A 27927-nucleotide genomic window follows, 5' to 3' on the forward strand; every position below is an offset into this window, starting at 1 on the left:
GGAACAAGCAAATATAAAGTAAGATTTTATATAAGTCATCACAAAATTTAGCTTAGGCCTTAAGCTAAATACACTAAATACACTAAATACAAGATGGGAATTTATTTTCTTTTGACATCCCCACATTTTTAGGATACATACTCACTCTGCTAGAATTAAATTCAAATATTAAAGCACTGGAAAGATCTATAACAGAAACAAAAGCAAAATCACCAAACCTTTCCAGGGCTTGTCTGATGGGATTAAAAAAAGAAGAAGAAAGAAAGAGAAAACAAAATGAAAACAAAAACCACACTTTGCTTATTTAATTCTTCCGTTTTGAGACTACTTGAGAAATACAATTTACTTCCCTAAAATCAAGAAAAGTTAAGCTCATTAGGACCTAAGCTCTAGAAAAAAGTACCAGGGGGAACTGTTTGACTAACAAATTTTTTTCAATTTAGTAATTTGCATACCTCAGTTTTCCCTAGCCCTCACTAAGTTCCTTAGGGGATAAAATAATCTTACTGAATGAATTGTTGTGTTAGTGAGGTTAGGTAGCACTTCAAATTTTTAGATAGTGTTACATTTAATAAAATATGTGCTTTATTTTCAGTTTCAGTAAAAAAAAATGGTAAATAATCCTATTGAGTATTTCTTGTTTATATAATCAATAACACACTGCATTAGAGATGAATTAACCTGAAATAATTCAGGTAAATGAAAATATCTCTAGAGGCACAAATATGACAGAATTAAATAAACAAAAGCAGATTTTCACCATCCTTTTATTCTCTCTTATCTATGGACCTAATAAGGGTACTTTTTGCCTTAGTTTTGATTAGTCCAATTCACTTCAGCTCATATTAATTTTCACCTTTTTTTTTTTTTTTGGTTCTAATGTGTTTGGCAAGAGCAGATTTTTGATTTCTATGTTAAAATACAGGCTGACTCATTTGCATAGAGCTGTTGTGCAGGTTTTATTGGGGATAAAAGATGTGTTGCTGAGGTTGTCTATCACCTTCAGTTTATTTGAAAATAAATAAATAAATGAATGAACTCAAGGAGGCATTAAAGCTGTCCACTGGCTTTCTTCTATTTGTTTCCCCAAAGGTGCTTTGTTCACTTTGACAGGATTGTGGCAGTTCTGTGCAAAATAAGGCTTGATTTGAGAGTGTTTATAGGCCAGAGGTCTCTGATACACCCTGCCTTGCCACCAACTTTCGTGCCCGGCATGGCCTTAGCTTCAGACATGTCCCAGAGGCTCAGAGCGTGTGCTCAGAAACTGACATGGGGTATCAGAATCAATTAGCCCCTCTAGGAATTAAAAGCAAGCAGTTGAATGCCTGTTAGCAATGATTAACTTTAAAAATATTAGCAATTCTGGGCAGATCCCTTTCCTTTCTGGAAGAGTGCTCTAGGCAGGCAGCATTCCCAGGAACGTTGTTTTCTAGCTATATAGAGGCTCTCCTGGATATAAAGTTCTGCAGGGGTCTTTGCTGTGCTTTTGATTTGGGGATGAATATTATTCTTATATATGAAACTTAGTTCTTCCTAGAAGGGTTTTCAGAGATCTATATGCCCTTTTCAGTTACTACCTAAACCCTTGGTTTAAAAAAAAAACAAAAAGAAAAAAGTTTTCTCAGTTATAAAATGAGTACACAGATAATCTTTATTGAGTTGTTTTGAGGACCAAAATTGACTGAAATTTGCTGTCTAAAATGCTGATCTTATGTTAAGCTCTTGTAAGCTCTGTTATAGATGTTTTCTTCTCCAGTTTTCTTTCTTTATAAGTTTCAGCCTTAAATTTGTCCTTATATCTCCATTTAAGTTTATCAAAACAAATGGGCAAAGATATTTATACTTGTAGCTCTTTACTTCTGAGTTCTCACCTGTATGCAATAATGACATCAAAACAAATTGTCTTTGCTGTTGTCTGCTTGGGAGTTTGAGTTTGATTGTGTTTACTTTTTTTTAAGGGGCAAATATATGAAATAGAGTGGGAAAAGCCTATAGTCTGGGGACAGCAGTGGGGAAATGTTGCGTACTTTGTCAAATATTTTTGTTATAGAGTGGAATTATTCTCTTGAAGGTGTATTTTCTCTCTTGTTATCAACTGAGGCTAGATCTCTTGCCTTCACCAATGTTGGAGTCTTGGGAAACGTTAACAGAGCTAGTGGGGGGAGGAATTCCATTGGGGATGGAATCTAGGCTCTGTGAAGATATGGAACATTATGGGCACTCAACAGATGTTAATAAATACCTCCTTCTATTGTTGAGACAAAGTGGGGTTGATTTGGGTGTGAATTGTAATGGTTAGTGAAAGGACCTTGTACTTAAAAAGGGTGTGTTTGAAGGAGAAGAGGAATCTGGATATAGAGCAAAGCAGCATTGTTTTTTCATATCAAATTATTCTTTGTTTTTAAGGGCTGTCATCCCCCTAAAATTGTCAGCTCCCTTGTGTCCATGTCATATGCCTTCTTGGCAGGCCTTGCAATACGTTGCTCTGGACACAGTAAGATTTCAATAGGTCCTTGTTGATTGAAACCAAACATTTGGAAATCTTAGAGGCAGAGTTGACGAAGAGGTATGAGGGGGGCTGCAGAGAGAGAGGAAGAGAAAAAACAGTCAAGGCAGAGAGAGAATTAAATATAGAAACTGCCTGGGAAGCCAGAAAAGAGCAAGGTTGGTGAGCAACTAACAATTTATGTTCTCCTGAGAAAAGAAAAAAAAAAAATGGACAGGAGAGAATTTTTAATCTGAAGAGCTAATTAACCAAATTATAAGACCTCAAAAATATCCCTCTCTTTAGAGTTGTAATTTTGAGACTTAACAAAAAAAAAAAAAAAATGGTGTCCCAAGAATCTATTTAAACTTTGAATTGTACAGTAATAGAAACTTGAGGGGAAATGCAATATGCCGTAGTTTATAAATCATTTCAGTATTTTGACTCCTAACTAACCCTCTTTGTGATGGTGAAGGGAAAAAAGAAAAAAATGTATATAAAACCACCTGTGGTTTCAGTGAATGTGCTGATTTGATTGAGAAAAAGTGGAATTAGGTGGCCAAAAGATGAATAAGAGCACTACAACAGCACAATGTGAGCAGGTTAAAATATAAAAAACAATAATATAAAATATTCCAATGTAAAGAACTTCTGCAAAATGTGTGAACATGATTTAAAAAATATATATTTATCAATATCATATGTACAAAATATACATTTTACAAATATATAAATATATTATAAATATATGCATAATGAATGCCTTGCATTCGATGAACACAATTAAAAGTATCAGAGAAAACTCACCACAGGGATCACCTGACAATAATTAATAAACATCAACTCTTCCTGGTCAAGTGACCAATATTATTTCACAGTTGACTGTGTTGAAGTTTGAGCCAATGACCTTTGCCCTGAATTTTAATAATTTACTGTAGTTTTACATTAAATCGGAATATAATTGGGAAGAAAATTAGTGTTTCTTTGTGGGGAGTGCAGAGTAATGCCACTAATTGCAGGTATAAAAGCCTTCCCGAGGTTATATTTTCCTGTTCTTTCTTGACTTAGAAAATTAAAACTACAGTAATTTTCCGCTATTTGTAAGAGGGAAAAACATGCCAGTGAAATGTATTCGGCTAACTGAAAATGTCAAAGCTTTGGGCCATCTTTTTATGTCCAGTAATGACAACTGTCAATTTCATCGCGATTCAGGAATTTACTGGCAACTTGTCGCAGATATCAGACTTGAAAAATACCTTCTAACACATGTGGTCTGAGAAAAAAAACTGATTTTTGTTTGTTTGATTTTCCTTCCTTTCCCTCTAATCTTTGAGCAACTTTACTTCTAAAATGTGTTACAGCAAATCACCATTTCTTTTTTCTTTAGAAAGAGATGGACAAGAGAGAACGCATTAAATTAACCTTAGTAGAACAGGAGATTAAATTAATAGTGCTTTAAAATTATTTTTAGATACCTGAGGGATTTTTTTTTTTCAGAGAAGTTATTATCAAGGAAAATAATTGAGCTGATTTTAAAAGTATATTAGGTTTAAAATTTCATTAAAAACACATATATTCACAAATCTATGTACCATGTGTGCCTCTCCCTGGAACTGGGAAGGGTTAAATCAGACCACTGTGGTGTTATGGGAAGTGTTTTTCAGTGATATCTAGTACCTTGAGTTTGTTATGTATTCAATATGTATGTCATCATAAAACAGTGCACCTGCATTAGTCTTCACTGTCTCAGAGTAGAAGCTGAGAAATTAAAAAAAAAAAAAATTTAAAAAGCTCCAAATATTCTTGCTAGTAACGTGTCAGTATTTTTCCCTTACTCCACGGACATTCTTGGTCTCAAATGCAAACTGCACAACCCAGGCACTAGGGTTGGAATCCAGTGTTTATTCAAAAAGGCACCCTAAGGCAGCTGGAGTGGAAACGCTACATGTATGAAAAAAAGGCAGTGGGGAAACTCAGCTGATCTGGGCACAGCAGCAGCAACTGTATTTACTAACACTTATTTTCTGGGAGCCTATGAGAGAAATGGAAATAATTAGAAAGAACCTGAAAGGGTGGTATTTTATTCCTTGTTTTCCTTATAAGGAGCAAAGCAAATTGCAGTAACACTTCTGGAGCTGGTATTCCCTACTGCCACGGGGACAGCTGATTCCTGGGAGGGGGACTTTGTTTATACTTTAACAAATACAGCCGGTTTTGTTGATTAAACAGAAAAAAAATAAAAAATAAAAATAATTAAAAAAAAAATCCTTGCCCCATTCTCTGCTTTCAAACACTTCCCCCTATTAGAAAATGTCTCATAAAAATGCATCATGTGATAAGCTCTTGCTTTAGTCCCAAACGGAGCTAGAGTCCACTGGAGGTCTTAGAATTTGAATCCTTAGGGAGTACACGTTTTAGCAAAGAGTGTAGTTACTCTGTCATGAAACAGGCAGCTTTGCCACTTGCTTGTTTTGGAAGGAAAATAAATTAAAAAAAGATTGCAGGGGATTTTAGTTATTATATGGCCAGGACTCCGTTTAGAGTCTGTGGCATTCAAAGCTGGCTTTAGTCACAGCATGAAGCCTTCAAAAGTCCAAGTAAGTGCTTCCTTTCTTTCTTTCTTCTTTCCGTTTTTTTTTTTTTTTTTTTTTCAAGCGTTACTTCACTGAGGCAGAGGGCTGCCTTTGAGTGACGTCACGAGTTTGAGCAGCTAGCTGCACAGGAGAAGGGAGGCTGGGTGAGTGACAGCCCAGCCTACTTTTTAATAGCGTTGTCATGTGACTGGGGACTGTAGTAAGACAGGTGCCTTCAGTTCACTCTCAGTAAGGGGCTGGTTGCCTGCATGAGTGTGTGCTCTGTGTCACTGTGGATTGGAGTTGAAAAAGCTTGACTGGCGTCATTCAGGAGCTGGATGGCGTGGGACATGTGCAACCAGGACTCTGTATGGAGTGACATCGAGGTGAGCTGGGGCTGGGCTGGGCATTGTAGGACTGGGGCTTCCCTCCCTCCCGATGCATTGATTCCTGTAAGGGGGGAAGGGCTTGGACAAGGAGAGGCGGCAGAAAAGTAGCCTGGGCAGGAGCTTTTGGAAGGGAATCTCAATCTTATCTTAACTCCAATAAGTTTGCTATTTTAAGGTGGCTCTGAGCTCCCTTGAGCAAATCAAAGCTTAGCTGCTGTCACCCGTATCTGTTGCAGTTGGAAACTCTTTCCATGTGCCTTTGGCTCTGTTTCTACTCATATGCAATATTTATGCTCTAAGATATTGATATGAATCAGAAGCTGAAGTCTTTCCAGTGGTGTTTAGTGGCCCGGTTGGAAAAATGCCATTTCTATTTATAATAAGATGAAGATAAAAATATTAAAATGGATGTGCTCAAATATAGTCAGTTTTGACTCTAGTCCGGATTTTTTTTCCCCTCCCTCTCTGTTCATCAGACAGAGAACTCACAAAATCCTAAATAATCCTGCTAGGCTATTTTAGATTGCCTTCCCCACAGCACACAAAACAACGAAGCTGATTCCCTTAAAACACCTATATGTGGTTGAAAGATTTGGTCAGCAAATAAAAAATATATCTCTGCCTTACGATGCAAGGTTTTCCATTAACGTCGGTGGCAGGGAAGCCAATGGTTAAATCTCTCTGTACCACGGAGAGCTGCCTGAAGCCGGAGAGAGGAGTTTATGCAGGGCTGTGTGTGGGGCTGCTCGCTGCTTGTGTAAAAATAGACGGCAATACATCAATTCCACAGTCTCTGCTGGCCACAATTCATACAGGGGGAGAAAAGCAAGCCGTTTCCTCATAATCTCTGGAGCCTACAGTGACTAACGGGGGGACGGAGGACCGCGGTGTGTTTGCATTCAGCACAACGGAATGTTCTCGGAAAGTTTGGGCAACTTGGGGAAAGAAGCTAAACTTTCTGTGGACTGCGATGAGATGGAGCCCAATTGCATTGCACGGGGGATCGGAGCTGCAAACAATGACTCTGGCAGAGGGCTGCTAGTGCTTCCTCTGGGCAGCTGGGGGCACGTAGGGTGAGGGGGAGGATCGGCACCACACGTGATTTGATTAAATAAGATGTCCATGTGGTGCAGCGATACACATCTAAAGTGAAAATAATTTGGCTGGGGCCGTCTGCGAACGCATTTCTCCTCTCTAGCGAGCCATGCCTTGCGTTCTTAACTCTTTACCAGGATTTGCACATGTGGGCTCGGCTTGCCCTCTCCTGCCTTGGCAGATGGTCCTCACGGATCCTGAATGTCCTTATCTTGTCGTGATTTCTTGGTAAGGTGGGAGAGATCTGGATGATTCGTATGTCCGGTCGCTCTTAGGAGTCAGGGTTCCAAGTGGCTTGGAGTCCTGATTGTCTTGGAGGAGCTGGAGTGTCCTGTGTCTGGTTGTCTGGCTGGCAGTGTGGGGCTCAGCTGCTGTAGTTTCATTTTTCCATCATGTATTATTCCTGATGCTGTTGGGAGTGGATATGGAAATATGGAGGATTTGTTTTAATCACTGGGATTCCTGCAGTCATTTTCAAGGAGCCATCAGAGCCATTTAGAACAGGGGCCCTTTTATGTTTTTCTGAAGGAGGTGCTTTCCCGGGCTAAGCGTCCAGCCATGGATTGAGTTGTCGGTCGGCTGAGACTGGCCAGTCGCCTCTTGCACCAGAGGCAGCGAGCTACTAGAAGCTCTGCCTTTGCGGTGGCAGCTCTGGGAATCACCTCGGCCAGTCTAACATATTACAAGCAGCAGGTAGCAGCGGCAGCTTTCATTTTTTGAATCATTAATGTTTGCTGTCATCCTAAAAGGTATTATGCCCTTTTGCACATAATGAGAGGACAGCACAGTGGTTAATAAAGGCCGATATCACTGTAGCTACTCAGAATCCCCAGTGTTTCACAGTTTAATGAAGGTGATGTACAATAAGGCTACCAAGATTGATAGAGACAATTCACATGACACGCACTCCACTAAGACTTGTCATTCTTTACTGCCCCCCGCCCTGCTCCCTTTCCGCTGTCCTCGCTAATTTTTTTCCTAAGAAGTTAGAATTCTTTTTTCGTTAATATAATTAATGTGGCCACGTCCGCTCTTTCTTGTCTCTCTCTTTAAAATTTACCATCAATGGCACAAAAACCTCCAAAAGGTTAATGGAGAATTATACTTAATTATGATGATTCATTATCATCAGTGCAGTTAAGCTAATTTATTGTCTGCTCCTTAACTAAGAGAAAAGTCTGTTGGGGTGAAAAAACGTACAATAATTAGCCTTTTGTGTTTAGTGACTGCTTTATCCTCTTAAATCTTATTATAAAATTAAGGCTACGGTTGGGAAATAGCTGTCATTGTTGCAAAGAGGCAGTAGAATGCGTCTCTGTAAGTGCGATACAGCACACCTGTTACAGATGTATAGGGAAGCAGTAAATATCAGCATGTCAGATGAGGACAGTTACAGGGCTCGGACTGTTAAGTCTGGCATCATCCAAAGGCCAAATATAAATTAATAACAGGAACACCTGCTACCACTAATGTGTTTTAGATTATCAGGATAATGCCACATTCAGAAACCCAGATTTTATTAGCATGTCAACATTGGCAAGAGCACATGCACATTTTCAACCGTAACATAAGAGCAAAAAATGAGAGAGAAAGAGAGGAAAGGAAAGAAGAGTGTGAATTACAGCCCAGCAAAATGCCAGAAATTAATCTGGTCTTTTTAACGGTCAAAAAGTTACTTAAAAAAATGCATGTTCCCGAGAGGGTGCAGGGTTTTGAACGAGCCATGCCTGGAGAAAGCAACGGAGGAGAGAGACTGCCAAGAAGTTGCTCACCAATCCATAAGGCGTTCCAGCATTCCAAAGTACGGTTCCTAAGGTGTGCTCTCCACGACAGCAACTTAAGCTGGATGGAGAGCTCCCACATGATTTCTACCCTCGTTTGGTTTTTCTGTTTCCGTTTTTGCTGTTGATGCTTTTCTGGTTAAGGACTATTCCTCAATGCAATCCCAGTGGGTTTTGCACCATTGGAAAAGTTATCCCCTGGTCTCTGGATTGATCGTGCTGTAGAAGAGTTAACACCGTGTGTTTGTCCTTGGAGGATAAGCAATGTGGGCATGTATGGAGCCTGAGAAGTGTCACACCCATAACAGAACGCGAACATTGTACCAGAAAAAAATCTTCTCCCCAGCCCGGCCCCCGCTTCCTTATAAACCTAGTCAAGTATACCGATCTGCAACTCGGGGCTACCTCGGATAATAAAAATGGAACGACCTATAAAATGATAAGAAAAGAGTTAGGTGGAGAGCTTTGCCTTTTCTTTTTGCATTCCCTTTGTGCCCGCAGTTTGGGATCTCACTGGGGCCTGGCGGTCTGAGGGAAGAACCGCAGTCATCTTCAGGCTGCTCCCAGCCTCCCCTTACCAAGTCCATTACCCAGTCCCTACTTCTCGGCATGGTGCTTATGCTCACGCTGCTGCATATGACCCGTGTAATGTCGCCTGCCAGGGATGACAGGGGTGCTCGGGGGGAAAAAAAAAAAATCTGCATAAAACTTATTTTATTCAAAACCTAAATGTCAAGTGCGATCTTCAGCTTCGTGCCCAGCTGCTGCCTGGCTGTGAGCAACTCCTCAGCATCTCTCCTGACCTTGGAAGGTAGGGCCGTGAGGGTGCCACCTCAGAGTGTGTGTCTGCTGATTTAGACACCTTGGTTTGCAGGTGGATAAAGTCCTGTGGCTTGCCATCCTAGGTCCCTGCAGTAGGAAACTTCTGCAGGGTTCTTCACAGGATGCAGTGAGGAAACAGCAGTCCGATGGCCAAGTTGAGGTTAGAAGACCATCTCTTCCCTAAGGTGGCCCACTTTTTTTCAAAAAGCCATAGTGTGGGACAACTGAAAGGCCACCTACTCCACACAAGGAAGTGAAAGACTGTGCCAGTCTGAAATAGTCTTGCTGAGAAGCAGCGCAGCCATAGTACAGGCTGTGTTAAACCTCTCAGTGGATTTAAATCATGTAAAAACTCCAAAGAAAAAGAGTTCTTTTGAATTCACTTAGAGCATAGCTTAAGAATACATACATGATGAAAAAAACATAATTGTGGAGTGCTCTAGTGGTTTTTCCTTTATAGCTGCTGGGCAATCCCAACCATACGGGCACACACACACACACACACACACGCACACCCTGACACACACAACTTGCAACTGAAACATAGTGATAGATGTAAAGATCATATAGAAAAACTTATGACTTTTGTCCCCATCTCAAGGAACTTGTTTTTGACCTGTTCAAGATGCTGTGCTAAAGCTCATGAAAAGTCAAGTTGAGAGTGAAAGATCAAAATAACAATTTAAGAGAACCGTAGACAAGTAAAAGGGCTTTCATCATTTGTTCCTAACAGAATTATGTGGATTATAATGGCTAAAATGGGTAAAGTTTTCCTGGTAGAGTTCTTATGCTTTTATTTTTCATTGAGTGATTGTTTATTTTGTTTCTATTATGTGTGATGGCAAATCCAAGGTAAAAGCAAATTTGTATCCTTCCCTCAAGAGCTTATATGCAGGGTAGAGTAAAATTTTGCATATGGTTAACCAGAAAACAACTTGAAACGCAAGTGCTAACCATCAAAAAGGTACAAATACAGTTGATTTCTAACTGGAAGAATCAGAGAGGGCTTCATGGAAACATGGCACTTACCATGAATTTGGAGGCAGAATTTTGGATGGAGTAGATCAGGCACAATATCCTTTAAGAGCAAAGTAAGTAAAGGAATTTAGGATTTATTTTTTATTTTTTATTTTTACTTATTTATTTATTTATTTATTTATTTTATTTTTTTTTTCTGGTGACTAAAACCCTGGAAACCAGCTTTGGTGGTGAGGTTGAATTAACCAGGCTTAATCCCTATCACATGCTATTGCAGTTTAATAAATTCCTGCAGTTAATGAAAGCTTTTTTTTTTTTTTCCCCCTGCCTCCTGCAGTGTGCTGCTCTGGTTGGTGAAGACCAGCCTCTTTGCCCAGATCTTCCTGAACTTGACCTTTCTGAACTAGACGTGAACGACTTGGATACAGACAGCTTTCTGGGTGGACTCAAGTGGTGCAGTGATCAATCAGAAATAATATCCAATCAGTACAACAATGAGCCTTCAAACATATTCGAGGTAAGGGCATCCCTTGGTGAAAATTGTTTTCTCATTGACCTGGGCTTGGGCCACAATATGATTATTGGCCTGAAAGCAGAATGCATTCTTACTTTGCAGTCATCAAAAGACTTTTTATCACAGGTAGGCATTTCCAGTTTTGTGGAAAAACAATGTTTGCAAAATAAATGGATTGTGTTGTTGTTGTTTTGAGAATTAAGGGGCAGAGGGCCCCCAAGAGAGTGCATTAAACTGTGTTGAAATACTAAAGGGGTTGTGAAAGAATTAGTGACAACGAAGAACAAAAGTCTAAACCTGTTTATTCCTGTCTATTTCCCACAGAAAAGGGCCTCATGTAAATTAATGTAAAATGTAAAAGAATGCGGTTTTTTTTAATCCAAGAGATTAGATGTCTACCTTTATTTGCCTCACAAAGTAAGCAAGCAGTTATTCTTATTGTTATTTTGTGATCATACCTCTGATTTCTTTCTGTCATAGAAACTTCGAAACACAGCTGCTCTACTATTTACTTATAAATTAGTGAAAATTTGCTTACCTTTCAATAGTGAGAATTACCTCCCAGGCTCCAGACTCTTATTATAAGCCTACCCTATAATAAGGAATGTTAATCTACTCCTATTAAAGTGTTACTTTGAAAAAAAAAGTTCTTTCTCACAAGAGCAACCCTCCTTTACTTGAAAATAAATGGTTTCTTGTAGGGACAGACATCGAGTGCTCTGGCAAACGAATTGAATAAAGATTGTCAAATCAACTACTTTTCAATATCACGGCACCCACATCTCCATCATCATCTGACTTCTCCCTAATATGGGCCAGGCTCCATGCAAAGCACTTGAAGTGTATTTTTTAATCCCACCAGCAGAGACATTTTTTAAACCTCAGTGTATTTGGTTGAAATCTCGAGTCATTAAGAAAGCCAATTTTACAATATTTATTGAGTTTTTCCAGCACCCAGCACATAAAAGGCACTGAATAAATGTTTATTGAGTCATTAAGAAAACCAATTTTACAATATTTACCGGGGTTTTTCAGCACCCAGCACACAGAAGGTGTTGAATAAATGTGTGTTGACTAATGAGTGAATAGTGACTATATTAGTATTAATAACAGTAATAATGAATGATAACAACAGCGGCCAACATTTGGAGACCCCCCCCTGCTCTATAGGTTTCTTCTCACATCTCCCTCAAAACAGCATATTTTTTAGGTACCCTGAGTGTCATTTCCACTTTGCCTATGCAGACACCGAGTCTCAGAGAGGTTAAGTGATTTTCCCCAAGGCACACAGTTGACAAAAAAGACCAGGGAATTGAACCCCAAATCGATCTGACTTCCTAGTCTATATCACTGATAAAAAAAAAAAAATACAGTAACAGTGAGGTTGGGTGACAACCATCCTTTACAAAGACGTATGAAGCTGCTGCTTTGCTGACTATATTTAAAAATAGAACAGACTCCTTCCTTTCAGTGTTAGTTGACGTGGAAGCAGGGATTGCTGGGTGGGGGAGCTGGGGTGGCTGTAGGTTCTGGCCATAACTAAGATCTTCTAAGATGTTTGAACAGAGTCTTAGAACAGTGCTGAAGGCGGGGGAGTCAGGGCTGTGGAGAAGACACCCTGAAGGTCTGTGGTTAGTTACACTTCCCAGTCTTCTCAGCCAGGTCTTAGAAAGTTCATGTGAGGACTTGGCTAGTTAGAACTGGTAAATTGAACATTCCTCATTCAGTACACTTGTCAGGCGACAGGCCCGTTTTTAAGTCATGCTGCATTAAGTAAACAGTACTTTAAAAAATGTCCATCTCTATAGACCTCTTATCTAAAAATCGGCTATTCCATGTTGGATCATTGCCATGCATTTTGCAGATGACGGCTAGGGAATTATGAGTAGTTCGGAGTGGGGGGTGGTCCATGCCTCCCTGGTGGGCTAGCTTCGAAAAACCTCTCCAGCATGACTTGGTGTCCCCACGTTTGGTGTGGCGGTATCAGCATCGGTATTTCTCATTTACGCCTTTAGGAGACTTCGCTCACCAACTAGTTATACATAGATACTTTAATCTGTGCAAAGACATCCTTTTCCCTTCCCTGTATAACTTTCTACCACTGATAGAATTGTTTTCTGTGCTCTAAAACACAGGGTTCATTTAATTTAATTTCTCATGAGCTCATTTTAAACCAGTGACTCTCAACTCAGAGCGTTTTCGCCCCCCAAGGGACGTTTAGCAGTGTCTGGAGATAGGTTTGATGTTTCGGTCTGAAAGCAAGAGGCTGCTGCTGGCATTTTGTGGGTGATGACCAGCGTTGTTGCTAACTATCCCACAGAGCCCAGGACAGCTTCCCACAACAAAGAACTATTTGGCCCTAAAATGACAATAGTGCTGAGGCTGAGAACCCCTAAAAAATAAAATAAAGACACTGAAATTCCCTTTTATAAAACAGCTAAGATAAGCTGGTCAGCTTTCAGAGAAAAGATACAGGATCATTAAGAGACAGGATATGAAGAATCAGAAGCCACATAAAATTATGGAGATGGCCAGGGCCCTGGGACAGAGATGTCAGGAATTCTCTTAGTGACAGCGAAAGTGACCGTTTAGATAACCTGTAACAATTTTCTCTGATGTCACAAACCTCATTCTTCTTTGCCTGTGCAAAGGGTAAGGCCGTATGTGGCAACACTGTGACACACGGCAGTGGCTTCCCGAGCATTTGCATACAGCCAAGATGCCTCTACTCTTTGCCCTCTAGCGTTAAACTCAGACATCTCTTCTGTAACAGGAGAAAAAAAAAATGTGTGTGGAGCATAGGTGGAATTTGAAAATCGTCTCTCCCTGTGAGGGAGGTCCGGAGGCAGACAGTAACCCTTGATGGGCCACAGCTCTGGGGTGCTTTCTTCAAAGCTGCCTTTCTCTGAAGCCCTTCCCAGAGCCTGTGCCTTTAAGCCTCTCCCCGTGGACTTTACCCGTGCTCACTTTCTTCCAGTTCTCAAAGCCCTGCCTCATCACATTTGTGAAGGCCTTGTACTTGAGCAAGCCAAACAGTCACGGTTTCCACCACCTCAGAACTGCCAATAACAAGCATGATCTACCGCTGCTTCCCAGAATAAAATGAAGCACCAAGCAGTTCAACACTTTCCCTAACTCAAGTAGCCTATCGATGACACCCCAGGAAACTGGCCACAGGATTTCTGGATTCTAATCAAAGGGGAGAGAAAGGGGTATTTAGAGATACAGACAGGATATAGACAGTTTATGGATAGTAGAACCGAATGTTAAAACCTTGGGGAGTAAATAGAAATTTCTTCCTTTGGCCTCTTTCATACATTTGAATCTAAGTTTAATTTTTATTTGACTTTATTTTTTAAAGATCTATTTATTTATTTGAGAGAGAGAAAGAGAAAGAGAGAGAGAGAGAGCACAAGCAGGGGAAGGGGCAGAGGGAGAGGGAGAGGATCCCAAGCAGACTCCATGCTGAGTGCAGAGCCTGACGCGGGGATCCATCTCACCACCCCAAGATCATGACCTAAGCTGAAATCAAGAGCCGGCCTCTTCACTGACCAAGGGACCCAGGCACCCCTATTTTTATTTGATTTTAAGAGAAAACAAGAACATAATTGAATGTCCCACTTTAGGAAGGAGTGAATTCCTCAGTGGGAGAAAGAGGTGCCAATATGCAGTTGTCCACGTTGGTTGAGAAACTGGACACACAAAAGCAGTCTCTGGTTGCATGACCTATGCTGGATGTGTAAATGCAGGTGACCAGGTTTTATTCAGAAGCCACTTAGAAAAACATGGCACAGGCTGTTTGGGTGCAGCCTCTAGTGAATCTGACCCATGTGTCAGGAAAACAGGATGCTGTCTCTGGACCGGTTGGTAGCAAGATTTATGTTTCAGAATATTGCAACATAACTTCCTTCCCTCTCTTGCCTTTGTGCATTGTTTGAAGAAAGAGAATAAAGGAGTGCTTTTACAGCATGGAGGTATGTAAGGATGGGTGGCCCCAGGATTAGTGTAAATAGCACACTGGCCCTTCTGGTCACCACAGGCCCCCTTGCCCTGCTTCCTTTAAACATCTGCTTTCGATGCCTTCTCGATGCAACTGAATGAGCATCTTCCATTCATGCGTCTGTTACTTCTGAATGCAGCTACTTGGGGTTCTTTAGAGCATGGCGATTGAGAATGTAGCTGTCTCTAGGTCATGACTCATAATATGTTCTGAAGTCTGCCTTTGCTAATGGGGAGACAAGGGCCCACAGCTGCAGCCAGCATTCATATCAAGGGATCCTGGGGGTGCTCAGTAAGGTCTGATACTGTGGACTTGGGCGGGAGATAAAGGGCGAGGTGGCTTCCCGTTATCTGTCTGTAAGGTGTCCTGCCGTGCCAACAAGGGAATGGTGGTCGGAAGCTTTCGAGAATGCCTGGTTATTCTGGTGGGAATGCAAGTGATTTGATATTTCTTCTTTTGACTTTCAGTTGTATTCTCTCTCTTTTTTTTTTTCCCCTAAAATGGGCATATGTTACGTACTTACCAAAAAGTTTCAAATAACTTGGCTCTTCAGATGACTGAGCATTTGGAGATCAGAGCACTTGCTTGTCTTGTTCACTGAAGTTTTTCTCGATGTTTTGTTGGAAAACAACAGCAAGTAAATATTAAAAAAAAATATTTGCAGCAAAAGGAATGAATTGACCATCATGTATTCAGTGATGACGTGAGCCCCATTAGGTAAAATATAATTACATATAAAGCACAAAGGATCTGTTTCCTAAAGAATCTTAAACCTAGTTTGGGAGGTCAAATGAATTAATGTGAAACAGTTAGCAAACAACGGAAGACTGTGTCTACATGTGTACGTATATAGATGTTTCTTAGCAATTAAAAATAATGTGACACTGTATATTCATGTATATGTGTATATGTGTATTTATATACACTGTTATATATTATATATATTAGCAATCACAGGACTGTGTGTGTGCATATGTACACGTATATACGTGTATGTCTGTGCATGTGTATCCTCGCTAAGGAGGGAAGCAGCAAGAATAACATCACCAAGGTTGATACAAGAATAAGAGTGAAATGTTTTCATAGAGGGGTATGAAAGCAAGGAGCTCGATTTATCTGAAGTAGGATATATACTGATGGGAACATAGGAGTAGGAGAAGTACATTTGGATCTAAGGTGGGTACCTGATTACAGCAGACCGAGAGAACCCAATCAGGAGGGTTTAGAGTTTGCACAGTAGGAGTGAGGGTACCAGGGAAGACTTTTAGCAGGAGGGCAATATATGGAGATCGTATTTAAGAGTGTGTTAATTCCCATAGTTGTAAGAGCCGTGCACAAGCAGAAAGTAGAAGAAATTGTCCAGCAGGCCCTGCTGCATTCTGAATCCCATGCAATGCAGGTGCAGAGAAGGGACAAGGTGACAGTAGAGGGGATGGTGTCCAGGGAACAAAGACTTGAAGCACCTTGAAGGAAAATTCCATCAGCCCTGATGAATATGAGTTAGGTTAGAGAGGGAGGTGGCAAAGAATGCTAACTCAAAAATATTCCAAAGAGAATCAGAACTTCATGGATATCTTCCCAGTTATGTTTCTGCTCACCTTTAGGAGCTGAAGTACTTTCTTAAGACTTGTGAGTCATTTTACAAAGGGACGCTCCATCTCTCGGCTGCCTCAGGGGCAGAACATATTTAACCCAATCCACAAATTTACGTGGTGTCTGCTTTTTTTCACTTGTCTCCTTGGAGGAAATTCTGCAGCCTTCCATGGTAATGAATTCCTGCTCCTGACTGTGCCTGTGGTCAGACAGACTTTTCTATGAATGGCAAACCTCTTGGAATTTTAACAGAACAACGGAGACAAAAATCTGTGTCAAAACAACCCACCTTAATTTAATCATCCAGAGAATAAATTCTCCTGTGTTATTCAGAGACACTGAATTAGTTTACAATAATCACTTCTTCGAGATTTCTGGAATTTCTAATTTGCAATCAATAAATGTTTGTCATTTGAATTAAATTTACAGCCCCCAACCAGATTTTTGCCACGCTTGGCAATGACACTTAACAGAGAACATCGACTTCAAGGAAGAAAATAATAGCCATTTAAGTGGGGAGATAATTGGCTGTAACATAAGAACATTGAAAAATGTTGAAACTCATGGAGACTTATGGAGTATTTTAAAAATTTATGTTGTACTTATCTTTGCATTTGTAGTCTACCACAAAATTCCAAATTCTAGGTATAAATCAGTTAGATGTTCATCTTGGAGAGTCACAAATCAGGAAGCAACAATCTGACCCAGCCTGTGTGCTGTTTTATTTTCAGCCTCTACTGTCGGCTTATCTTGCAGGGGGACTAAATAGTGTTGTTCTTTGTGTGTGTGTGACTGTGTGTGTGGTCACCTACACACCTCAGTCAAAGACTATTTTAGACTTCTTGCCTTGATAACATCTGCCTTATCTTGGGAACATCTGGTTTATCACCCTATTTCCTCCCTGCCATTATGCTGACCACTGGAAAAAATATGGCTCAGGAGTTCTGACCCACAGGGCTACGTCTACTGGAATCAACCCCACTCATAAACAGTAAGTCGCACATGCTGGTTATGTGATCATTTTCTACCACCACCAACTTTGCTGGGTTTTGCTTTTGTTAATGTAAGCTGTGGTTACAAGAGATGGGGTTGACTGCTGTTTTTCATGGAAGTCGATCCAGTTCTTAGCCATTTGCAATTTAGAAAGTGAGAATCTATATGTTTAATTAGGCACAATGATGATGGAATGTACTGTGTGTGTGTGTGTGTGTGTGTGTGTGTGTGTGCCTGTGTGTGTGTGTGTTTGGAGTACAAGCCAATTATTTCATGCCAGGTACTCTAGGTGCTCCCAGATGTAGTTGAACCATTTTATAGGCATAGCTTGGGTTTTTCCCACCTTCTGCATTCTCCAGAGGGTCATTTCCCTAACAATGACTCTGCCTAGATTTCTTTGGGGCTGGAAAAGTGGAGACCCACATTCCTGAGGAGGAAAACCTAGGGAGGAATCAGGAAAAAGTGGTTCATTGCCTCTTAGATTTACTTGGAAGATATTAGTGTAGGTTAAAGTAATCAGGATTCAGGATACTGGATTGGACAAACTGTCTATTTATATAGCAACGGTGTGTGCTTGTCTAGTAGCCTTCCACATATGTCGTGTCTGTTTGTCCATGTCCGCCTGTCTCTATGCAGTGTTGCGGAGACACAGCCCAGCAGATGGCTCACCTCTGAGTGAGATCAACACACAAAGCAGATAAAAAGATGAACTTTCAAAGATCGAGTTGTTAAACAGAGAGCCAAATTGTTCTTCTACTCTTCCCTACCCCAGACTTCACATTTTTAACAAGGTTAATTTGTCCCTATAATTATGTGCCTATTCTTTTAGCAATGAAAACTTTTATTGTGGGTTTTAGAAAATGAATTGCCTGCGATGTAAAACAATTTTGTAAGGACCATGTTTTTCCCCTTCTTCTTTAACCCGTGAGGTTACTTTCAACATTGTGTACTCCGATGTATAGTTTTGAAAGCAAAGCAGGGAAACTGTATTTTCCTGTAGCCAGCCAGAGATGCTGAATTACAAGTAGCTAGAATGAGAGCTAGGGAAAGGGGAAGAGAAGTACACAGTGAAATAAATACACAATCTCACTCTCGGCAAGGGCAAAATTTTATGAAGATAAATGACTTCTTATCCATTACGCCATTTGTCCCAAAACAACAATCGAGATACTTTTGGGCCTTTTCTGTTTCCAAGTGATAGAACAATTTGCATAGTTGGAGATTCTGAACACTATTACCTTGTAGATCTGCCCATCTCCATTACTACTGCAAGTTACTCATTCAAGATTTGTGGCTGGATGGGTTAATGAATTACCAGATCTTGCGTAAAATGACTTGGCCTGACTTTTAAACGACTACTTTTTTTTTTTTTTTTTTTTTTTGGCCAGTCTTGTGATTGGTGTTAATTGGCTCTAGAGACAAGCCTCCTATAGAGGTTTTTTTTTTTTTTCCCCCCAGAAAAAAATTTTGTTTGTTCTGTATAACCCCCTCCCCTTTTTCATTCCCTTCCAAACTTACGCTCAGTTCAAGGAGCTGCGTGCAGGGTGACAGGGCCGGGAGGAGGGGGGAGGAGACTCAGCAGCCACATCTTTGGGGGCTGATGCCGTTCCTTGTGCTGAATCAGCATGACTTATCAGAGCCCCGTCTTCAGCCCAACTAAGTTTAGAGTGAGTTCCTTGGTGTTCCTCACACAATATGCGTAGCTGGAGCTCTGAACTTTGAAGGAAAGCCTCAGAGCAATTTGCAAAGTGCTGGTGCTTAGTGAATACTAAATTACATTTAGGAAATAGTCGGCTGCTACCAGTTAGACTTCATTTTTATTCTTGACACAGACACCTAAATCAGAGAACAGTAACATTTCAGAGATTATGGAAGCAGTTTGGGTATGTTCCAACACTATAATAGGATCAGAATTTTAAGGCCTTTTGTATTATTACCAATAGTCACTTAGTTTCTGCTGCAGTGTACTTTGTAGGGAATTACAGCTTTTACTAAAAAGATTAAAATGCTATTATGCAAATGATTGCAGTATGTTATTATGTTTACAAATTAACATCCATGGCTCAACACACAAATTAACTAACTATTCTATCTATGTTATTAAGGATTTAATAAAGTAACTGTTAATAAAAATGGGTAGCTTGGAACACTTAATAGGAAACAATTGTGATTTAACACAGAACTCGAGCCTTGTGTTTAATGTTCTAGGTGAAAGAATGGTAAAATCAAGTTGAGCAAAGCACACAGAAGAACCGGGACCGTGTGAGCGGTAGACTTGCTCGGCAGAGATGCTGACGACCACGAATTAAGTAGCTTCAGGCTACAATGTACAGTGGGAGGCACATCAATAAATCTAAGCAAAGCACACAAACCATCTTCTATTAATAAATAGTTCATTGAAATGATAATTGCCCTCCATTCCGTGTTGAGATGCTCCATGCGCGCAGAGAACGCTTACATTATTCTAAAATGGAGCTCCGAGCAAATTTCGATGTGGCGAATGGGTTTTAGCTGCAGAATATCGCCGTGTGATAAAAGAGGAGAAGGCTAGGTTCAGACTAAGATGGCTTTACAAGCAGGCTGCAAATTGCTATTCTTGGCTGTTCATAAGAGATCATAAAAGCAAGGAGATAAGAACTGCCAAGGTCCCTGAGAAATGAATGTATGTGATTATGTTATCGTGTGGGTTGGACTTACTAGACAGACCAACAACACCTTTGCTTTAGTCCAACAGGAAAATTATTCAGAGTTGCGGTTTTGGGATAGCAAACTCTGTTAGAATGGGGAAGTTCCAGAACACTGTAATTAACATGTTTCCAAAGAGACTCGGGATTCCAGTCACTGAATCCTTTGCTAGATCTCAAAACAGGAGCCAGAAGTATCACCCAATGCTAAGCCAACAAACAAACAACAAGAACACAAAAGAATTACTAGACAATCCTGGAACAACTTAACTGAGAGTTTAAATGTTGGGGGCTTATTTTTCTTAGCCAAGTAAAACTGTTGGAGGCTCCGATATAAACGATATCCTTTTTAGGTCAACCTAAAAATAAATAATCAGATAAAAAAATAAGTCAACAATTACCTTTTCAGGTCTACCTATGGAGGGCAACTAACCTGAGCTTCTTAGAGGGACTATCTGGGTGTACTCGAGAAACAAGAGCAGGGAAGCAGCTGCAAACACGGTCAAGGTCTGTGTCCTTGCATACAATACAAGCAATTTATTTTGTTCCGAATAGAACCTCTGTTGTTGGAAAACTACTTATGCAAATTTTTGATATCTAGCTTTAGCAAGGGGCCTGGTTCCTTCATTTCCTCCCACATGTGGATAAATTGTGTTGTTCTTCACTCTTCCAAATTTGTCCTTGTGGAAGCGAACACTTGCAAATAGGTTGAAGCGCTAAGGGAAAGAAAGGGTGGGGGGGAGCGGGAGGAGGAGGAAAAAACAACAACAACAACAACAACAACAACAACCCAACCGAAAACACTTGCTGGGACAGCTTCTGAGTTGATGGTCTGTGGCCGTGTTCCCTTCCCAGGCCCCTAATCAAGAAAATGGTATAGTCCTGTTATGCAGGTGCTCAGGAACCCTTGCCAACAGTCACCTGACAAGACCAAGGTTTAAAGTACTTGCTGGAACTCTAAGCAGCATGGTGGAAATGCGCGCCTGTATGCATGCAGATGCATTCTCTTTCTTTCTTTCTTGTTTCCTTTCTTTCTTTCTTTTCTCCTTCTTCTCCTCCCTCCTCCTCCCCCTCTTCTTCTTCTTCTTCTTCTTCTTCTTCTTCTTCTTCTTCTTTTTAGGAAAATAAAAAGTGATACTTGCCATAGAAGGGTGGTAAAATAATTAGTCCAGTAGACAAATGCCTTGGCCCATGTTTAAACAGAGCTTTAAGGACACGGTGTTCTCAACAGCCACATATCTAAGTACAAACCAGTGTCAGCTGCCATGCAGACCAGAATGTCATAGCCCGTTCTCACATAGGTCATCGCCGATCCATTTTGGTCACAGTCACACTGCACATCTGTTTCTGCGCGCTGCAGCTTCTTAAGGTGGTATTTGGACTTCATAAGAACACAAACAACCAAGCTATAAATTCCCACTGCTGGAGTTATTTTGAATAAGTGTATACTGTTTCATATTTATAATGGCGAGGCTTCATAATATTCACAGCGAATATATAACACCGATCAGTTCAACAAGCATGAAATTGTATGTTGTCAACTTGTCACATAAATAGAGTCATATTCAGGCTTGCGATAATGTTGAACTAACATTTTTTCCCCCACCGTTGTCGAGAGGGTCACAAAAAAGTGGGGAGGTAGCGCTTCCTTTGGGGAGGTAAACAGAGAGGGCCATTGTAGAGTTGATATTGGTGTTGATGGGGCCCTTTCCTTCCCTCCCTCCAAAGCACTTGTTTTTCTCAGGTGAATGCTAATTGGCTAATCTGGTGTGTTTCTTCTGTCATCCAATGGTATCATTTTCAGCCAGTGCTAGAAAGCTTTTTTGGGTTGTGTATGTGTGAGTAGCTTTTTCTGTTCTCCTTTAAAACAAATTTTTTTTTTTTTCTATTCTTGGAGCGCAAATCAGCACTAATTGTCATGAAATTCTCTAGTTCCACTCTGGCAAGCTTCCTTGTTGTCTCTGCACCTCAGTTAACTCTTAATTCATTACCAAATCACTGGCGAAAGCTCGGCGTTTTGAGTGAACTCTCCTGCCATAGAGGAGTTAGAGAGGGGGAGAACGGAAATTATTGAACCCAAAGTGCACCTTAGCGAAAGGGGAAGAGAGGACAGAGGAAGTGCCCTCACCAGGACCTAAGGAGTCTTGGCAGAGACCACTTCCCTTAGTGGCTGATAGTTCTGCACCATAGGCAAGAGTAGAAGCTGATGCTGAGTACTTTTTCACTTTTGAGAAGTTCTTAGGTGGGTTCAATCCTTCTCATCTTCCTCAGATGGCCTGAAGACAGAAAGTGTTGCAGGCCGCATCTACAAGCCTGACGGTTTATCCTGTTAAGTCGCTGACTCAAAACCTCAGGGCCATGCATTGGAAGGCAGATATTAGCAAGGATTGTTACTCCCCACTGGTTGTTTCATTCCACATCACTTGTGATATAGGTGGTTCCGCTTTCTCGTATGGTTTCCAACTTTTGCACAGTTTCACATGGCTTCCTACTTCTGGATTTTAAAAGTTCCTCTATTACTTATTTACCCGTCCATCAAAAAATAATTATTGCCCACTGCTAGTGTTTTCACATCCTTGCCAATTTCTGGGGAGACAATGGAGAGTAGACAGTCTGTGGCATCATGGAGCTCATGGTTAGTGATAAAGGCAGGTCAGTAAAATCAAGTGAGATAGATGGTCTGAGAAAGGAAGCAAAACAGGGACTTTCTCCACCTGCTCGTTATCCTGGTTGTCGCGAATAGATCAATTCTACCCTTCTCTGAATTGGTATGCTTATTATCTTCAGAATGGCTTTCTCCTTGAAGTGAAATTTTTCTGGAGAGCATTTCTCCTTGTCATTGGGGCAGTCGATGCCAAAGGGAGAGCCCAGGCATGGGGCCCAAAAAGCGCAGGGCAGTGGGACAGAATGTTTGAAATCGGGAGACCTGAGATGTCTCGTGTTCTACGTGTAGCGCATTAAGGAAAACAGCAGTTCACTCATTGGAATGGCTGAGGGAAGACAAGGAGAAGCCAACCCAAGGGGAGAGAGCAAAGCTGTCAGTAGAAAGTTCTTTTGCTCGGCTGATGTCACCAGAATATTGTGCCCTTGGCAAAGTATGTGGGGCTCCTTTGGATGAAACTGTTCTGTACCATTTTAGGCCTGTTGACCTTTCTCTCTGAAAATGGTATTTCTGTCCAGCCAGAAGGGTTGACATGCTTTTGCCTATATGTGACATCCTGAATATGTGGCCTTTCTGTCTCTTAGAACCCTCTGCTCATTGCGCATGGGATAGTCCAACACAGGGTCCGTCTTGTTCCCTTGATGGAGGCCCACACAGATAGACTCTAGATCTATCCTTTTCTTCTCTGTGGAAGTACCAAGCATTACGCCCCTACTGAGCTGTAGTCAATATTTCCTATAATACCTTGGCCTAAGTCTCTTCTCACCAGTCATTTCATTTCTGCTTCTGAGTGTTGCTTAGGTTGGGAAAAAAGGTGCCTCTATTATAAGAATGCCCTTGGTTTTTCCACGGGCTCTTGGCCTAAGGACATTAGCTTCCCTGGGTACCATTTCATTTGTTCAGATGTGAAGTTGGAGCTTCTCTTTTCCAGACATAGTTCTCCAGGGTGTCCAGGGATCCTGGCCAGCTCAGATTCGGTCCAGAAATGTTCTCATGTCAGGATCCTCTTGTGTCTTGCCAGCACATGCTTAGTGGGGCACCCTGCTCTTGTCTGAGCTTCATCTCTCTGCCTGGTTTTTAATTTCAGACGGTGCTGCCTGATGGGCACACTCGCCTCCTGTTCCTTCTGGAGGAGAGTCTGGGCAAATGCCCGAGCATTTGAATGCAACCATGCTGCATGGGCTAAGTGACTTCTCTCTCCTGCTGCTCCCCAATTCCAGGGCTCTGCGGGCAGCAGATTTGAGAGTTGCCAGAGGTCATGGTGCCTCCTGTTCTAGCTCCTTTAATCCTGTCACCCAGCAGTCCCACCAATGTGGCTGAGGTGGCTGCCCCTGTCCTACAGGAATTTGTGTCAGTTTCTCCTAGGACAAATCTAGTCTGGCTGCTTTGCTGTATTGGTTCCACTGAAAGTTTTGACAAAGACATTCTGTCTGCGTGGAACTGAAGAGTTGTCTGTGGTTAGATGCATTGGGAGGTAACGGAATGTTGCCTGGTCTTGGCAGATAACGGAGTCTGGTCATCCACATGGCATGATCCATGCGCCATTTAATTTGTCTTTGAATGGCAAATGTGTTTCTTCTCTGAGTCAGCAAAAGTCTTGATATCCTCCGGCGGTACCGTGTGACCTCCCTACTGCTTTTGTGATACAGAAAAACAAAACACTGATCCCGCGCTTTCCCTTTAGTTGCGGGTTCATTTTTATTTCCAGCTACATGCTTCATAGCTGAGAGAGAAGATGTATGTTCCAAAGATAGGATGCATTTTTACTTAATCACGGTGGTTATTTTTATAATTCATATGAGGAGACCTCATTTCTTTGGCCATTATTAACTTAGTATTATTAATTGTCTGAAACATAGCTGAGAAACACACCATTTGTAAAAGTGTCTTGGCGGAGCCAAACCAGAGGCAGAAAAATCACACCCTCATACTTAATGCATTTTATTCACAGATAAGCTTCTCCAGCCCTCACTTACCACTGGCTTCCTTTTGTTTTACTTACAATTTAAACCAATCTAGTTATCTGTTTTCCCGAGCACATGGGAGATTAGAAGAAATGATTTAGGAAGTTAATGAGCTGGTAGAGGCAAGGAGATCATAGCAGGAAGTGGGCCCTGACCAAAAGAGATGAGACAAATAAAATGATAAAAAGTAGGCAAACACTCAAAATGGGACTGTCCAGGACTATTGAGCCGGAGGACACATAGACCTGTAGTTCTCAGGGCTGCATTACTAAACAGCTCCCTACAGTCATTTCGCAGTGTCACAATGCTGCCGAAATCAGATCTCTTAATTTTTAAGATGGGAGAAATGTGAAAATGATTTTGAAATCTTTCCATTCAATGCTTTAATAAAAAGTGGGGTCCTTGAGCAAGTGAACTTCTCGATTCATCTGCACACATGCCTATGTGTATTAATGCCTGATGAGAAGAGATAAATGAGACATATATAACAAACAGACATGCACATTTTTAGATCTGGAAGATGTGGAGTTTTGATGTCATTCTCTAAGACTATCCTGTGTAACAGCACTAAGTAAGACAATGCTCTATGAAATGTTGAACTTCATTGTATGATCTGTCAGATTCCTGGCTCCCTTAAAAAATACAACTGTTAGAATTTCCTCTGATAAAGAGGCTGCTGATTTTTATTTTTTTTTCTCTTGTCAATAGTAAAGCTCTTTGGCTACAGGGCCATTAGTCAAGACAAATACAGCTCAGCAGAGTTATTCTTAAATCAGTAATTCCCCACATTCCTTTAGAATGGAATTACCTAGATGTTCCCCCTTTGTTGCTTTCTTACCCAGTTCCCAAATAAACTCACCACGCCAACAGTGAATAATTCACGTGCATATATTCATTCAGAGGACACTATATTGAAATATCAGCACTATAGGCAATTCCCGCTTCTTTCCCATTTTGTCTGGAGATCCTTAGAAATAAACCACCAACCTTAGGGCTAAAAAAGTAATCATTAAAATGTGCTGTTTGATTTTAGATGTAGGATTTTAGCTAATGTGCAGGACTGAGTTCCCTAAATTTAATTTCTGTCTAGAAACCCAAGGAAGGCTGTAACTGTAACTTCTTTATCCAAACTCTGTGCCCCAGCTGTGCCACCTTTCACCTGAAGGGACAGAATGGACAGCTTGAATTTCTCCATATGGACCCAGAGCTTTGGTTAGGCCATGACCCCTTATTAATATTCAAACTTTGGCAATTTCAAAGAATGCTGTCCACCCTGACTACTGTAAGCAGCTCAGCTCCCCTGGTACTTTCTCATGCTTATCCTTTGTACGAAGGCATTTGTGTCTCCCTTCATGTCCCTTTCAGGAGTAATTCTTCCCTTGTTCAATTTTTCCCTTTCTCTTTATGGCTGTCATAATAGCCCCTGATACAGTCAGGCAGCGATGACCCTGTCCATCACTCACCTGCAAGCTATTCTTGAACTAGCGGATGGTCCCTGAGTGACCAGATTAATTGTGCCGGTGGTGGGTCTTTCCACCCGACCTTTCATCCAGTAGCATAAAAGCTGATTCCAGGCTGTGTGCAAGTCTGGCTTCCCTGCCATCTCGGTGCCCTCCATGGAGCCAAGCAGTGGAAAGGAGAGCATCAATGCAAATTAAGTGCAGAGGCAGGGATAGAAAAAGGTGGGTAGCCGGGGTTACCAGAAGGGAAATCTGTCCTCCTCTGAGTGCCGGTGGGAAAGAGTCTGAAGGAGTGAGTCCAAAGGAAGTTTTCCAGAGATAGGATTTTCATAAACTGCATTATAACAATGGAGTACTCTAAAGGCTGTCTGTTCTGGTCTGTGTTCAGTTGGAGCCTTTATCAGGCAAGGGATAAATGATTCATTTCCTAAATATAGGAAAGTGTTTGTGACCCTTCTTGGGGACGAGTAAGTTTTAATTGTTACGCATGCAAAAGAGCAGCTTTTCCTTTTGTGAAGGCCTTTGAATTGTGGCTGGGCTGTGTAGATGTTAGCTTTCTGGCAGTGTCCCTCAAGCTATATTACAAAGTGCGTGAGGGAAAGGATGGGTCCTAAGTGGGGGCCTCACACCTGGCCAGTGCCATACACGTAAGGAATTCTAGCTCTGATCTCTGTTAATGGCTGGATTTACAGTGGTTCTCCCAAATTCAGACAGAGAAGGAGAGAGGGAGAGAGGGGGAATAAAATGACCTTCCCAGCCATTCAGACCCATCGTGCTAAAAATAGGACACATCAAAGATCTGAGAGCGCATTCTCCAAGAGATGGTTTGCAAATAGAGCCAACAGTGACAGCACTATGTTGTGTGGCTGCCAGAAAGGCTATGAACTCACCTTCTAATTCACTTGCTGCTCAGGTGAAGATATCCGGGAGGTTTTCATGGCAGCTGGGAGCCACATGGCTGTGTTAAGCCACTGTGTGTTGGCATGTGTAAACACTATTATTACATGTTTATAATGGGTTGTTAAGTATTCCCTCCTGTTCCCTTTGGGAGAGGGGGTATTTCTCCCATGCAATGAAGAGCTAAAGAACTGATATCTTTTCAGGGTTCCAGAGCATCAGGGGATCTCTGCCTCTGTACAAGGAACCAGATGTTACCTGGGAGTTCATGAACATGCACAGCAGTAGGTTCCCAGTACACTGTCCCCAGCCCATGCCCATATTCCCTGGCCTGTTTTAACTCTCTCAACAGACCTAGGCATCCAATTTTTATAAATATTTTGTTCTTGTTGTAGTTTCCTTGTCAAAAATCATAATGGGAGGAATTCACCCCTTGCAGAAAAGTGACGGCATGATTATACAAGTTTCTCGTGCCATAGTTTTCTGGCAGTTACATGATTTCTCGGAAAAATCACACACAAAGGCTGGAAAGAAATGGTGGGTTGGCGAAGGACCACTAATTTCCCAAGGCGTCTGGGCTTTTCAGAAGTTGTGAATGTTTTTGGCCTTGCTTTCCTTTATAGGCCCGGGATCGTTGAAACCAGGGTGCAAAAATAGCAAAGAGGATCCCCTTAACCTGAATTACTTCATAGTTTTTGTAGAGCCATTGAATTCATGGCCATTTTTGCTATTTTAGCAAAGACCTTGGTGACTTGTCTTTGTTAGAAGGGAACGGTTTGATCAGCCCAGGGTTTTAGGCTGACTCATGTGTTATAATTCAGGATGCTGTTATATAGAACGCTCTAAACCAGAAACTGATTTTATTCCTTGATCCACTTACAAAATATGTAAAAATCACCAGCTGTGTGCCAGGTTCTCGTTCAGCTACTCAAAATACTGAGATGTATGTACTATGAACATAATACTTCAGACAGAGGAGTTGGCTGTCCAGAGAAAAAGACAGATTTAACTACTTTGAAGATAATGGGCTGAATTCT

General features: G+C 41.3%; 1 protein-coding gene across 3 annotated transcripts in view; it reads left to right on the top strand.

Annotated features, from left to right (window-relative positions):
* Window positions 1-27927, top strand: part of LOC111149050 (PPARG coactivator 1 alpha) — a 296508-nt gene that overhangs the window by 195444 nt on the left and 73137 nt on the right. For 2 of the 3 annotated variants that reach the window (XM_022505948.1, XM_022505949.1), the window contains exon 2: window positions 10461-10640. In XM_022505948.1, coding sequence (XP_022361656.1) covers window positions 10461-10640 — 180 coding nt within the window. Of the gene's footprint in view, window positions 1-5140; window positions 5445-10460; window positions 10641-27927 lie in introns of those variants that run through there. The other variant, XM_022505951.1, reaches the window with a different exon arrangement.

Source organism: Enhydra lutris, unplaced genomic scaffold, assembly GCF_002288905.1.
Source record: "Enhydra lutris kenyoni isolate GAN:26980312 unplaced genomic scaffold, ASM228890v2 scaffoldscaffold21, whole genome shotgun sequence".
Taxonomy (NCBI): Eukaryota; Metazoa; Chordata; class Mammalia; order Carnivora; family Mustelidae; genus Enhydra; species Enhydra lutris.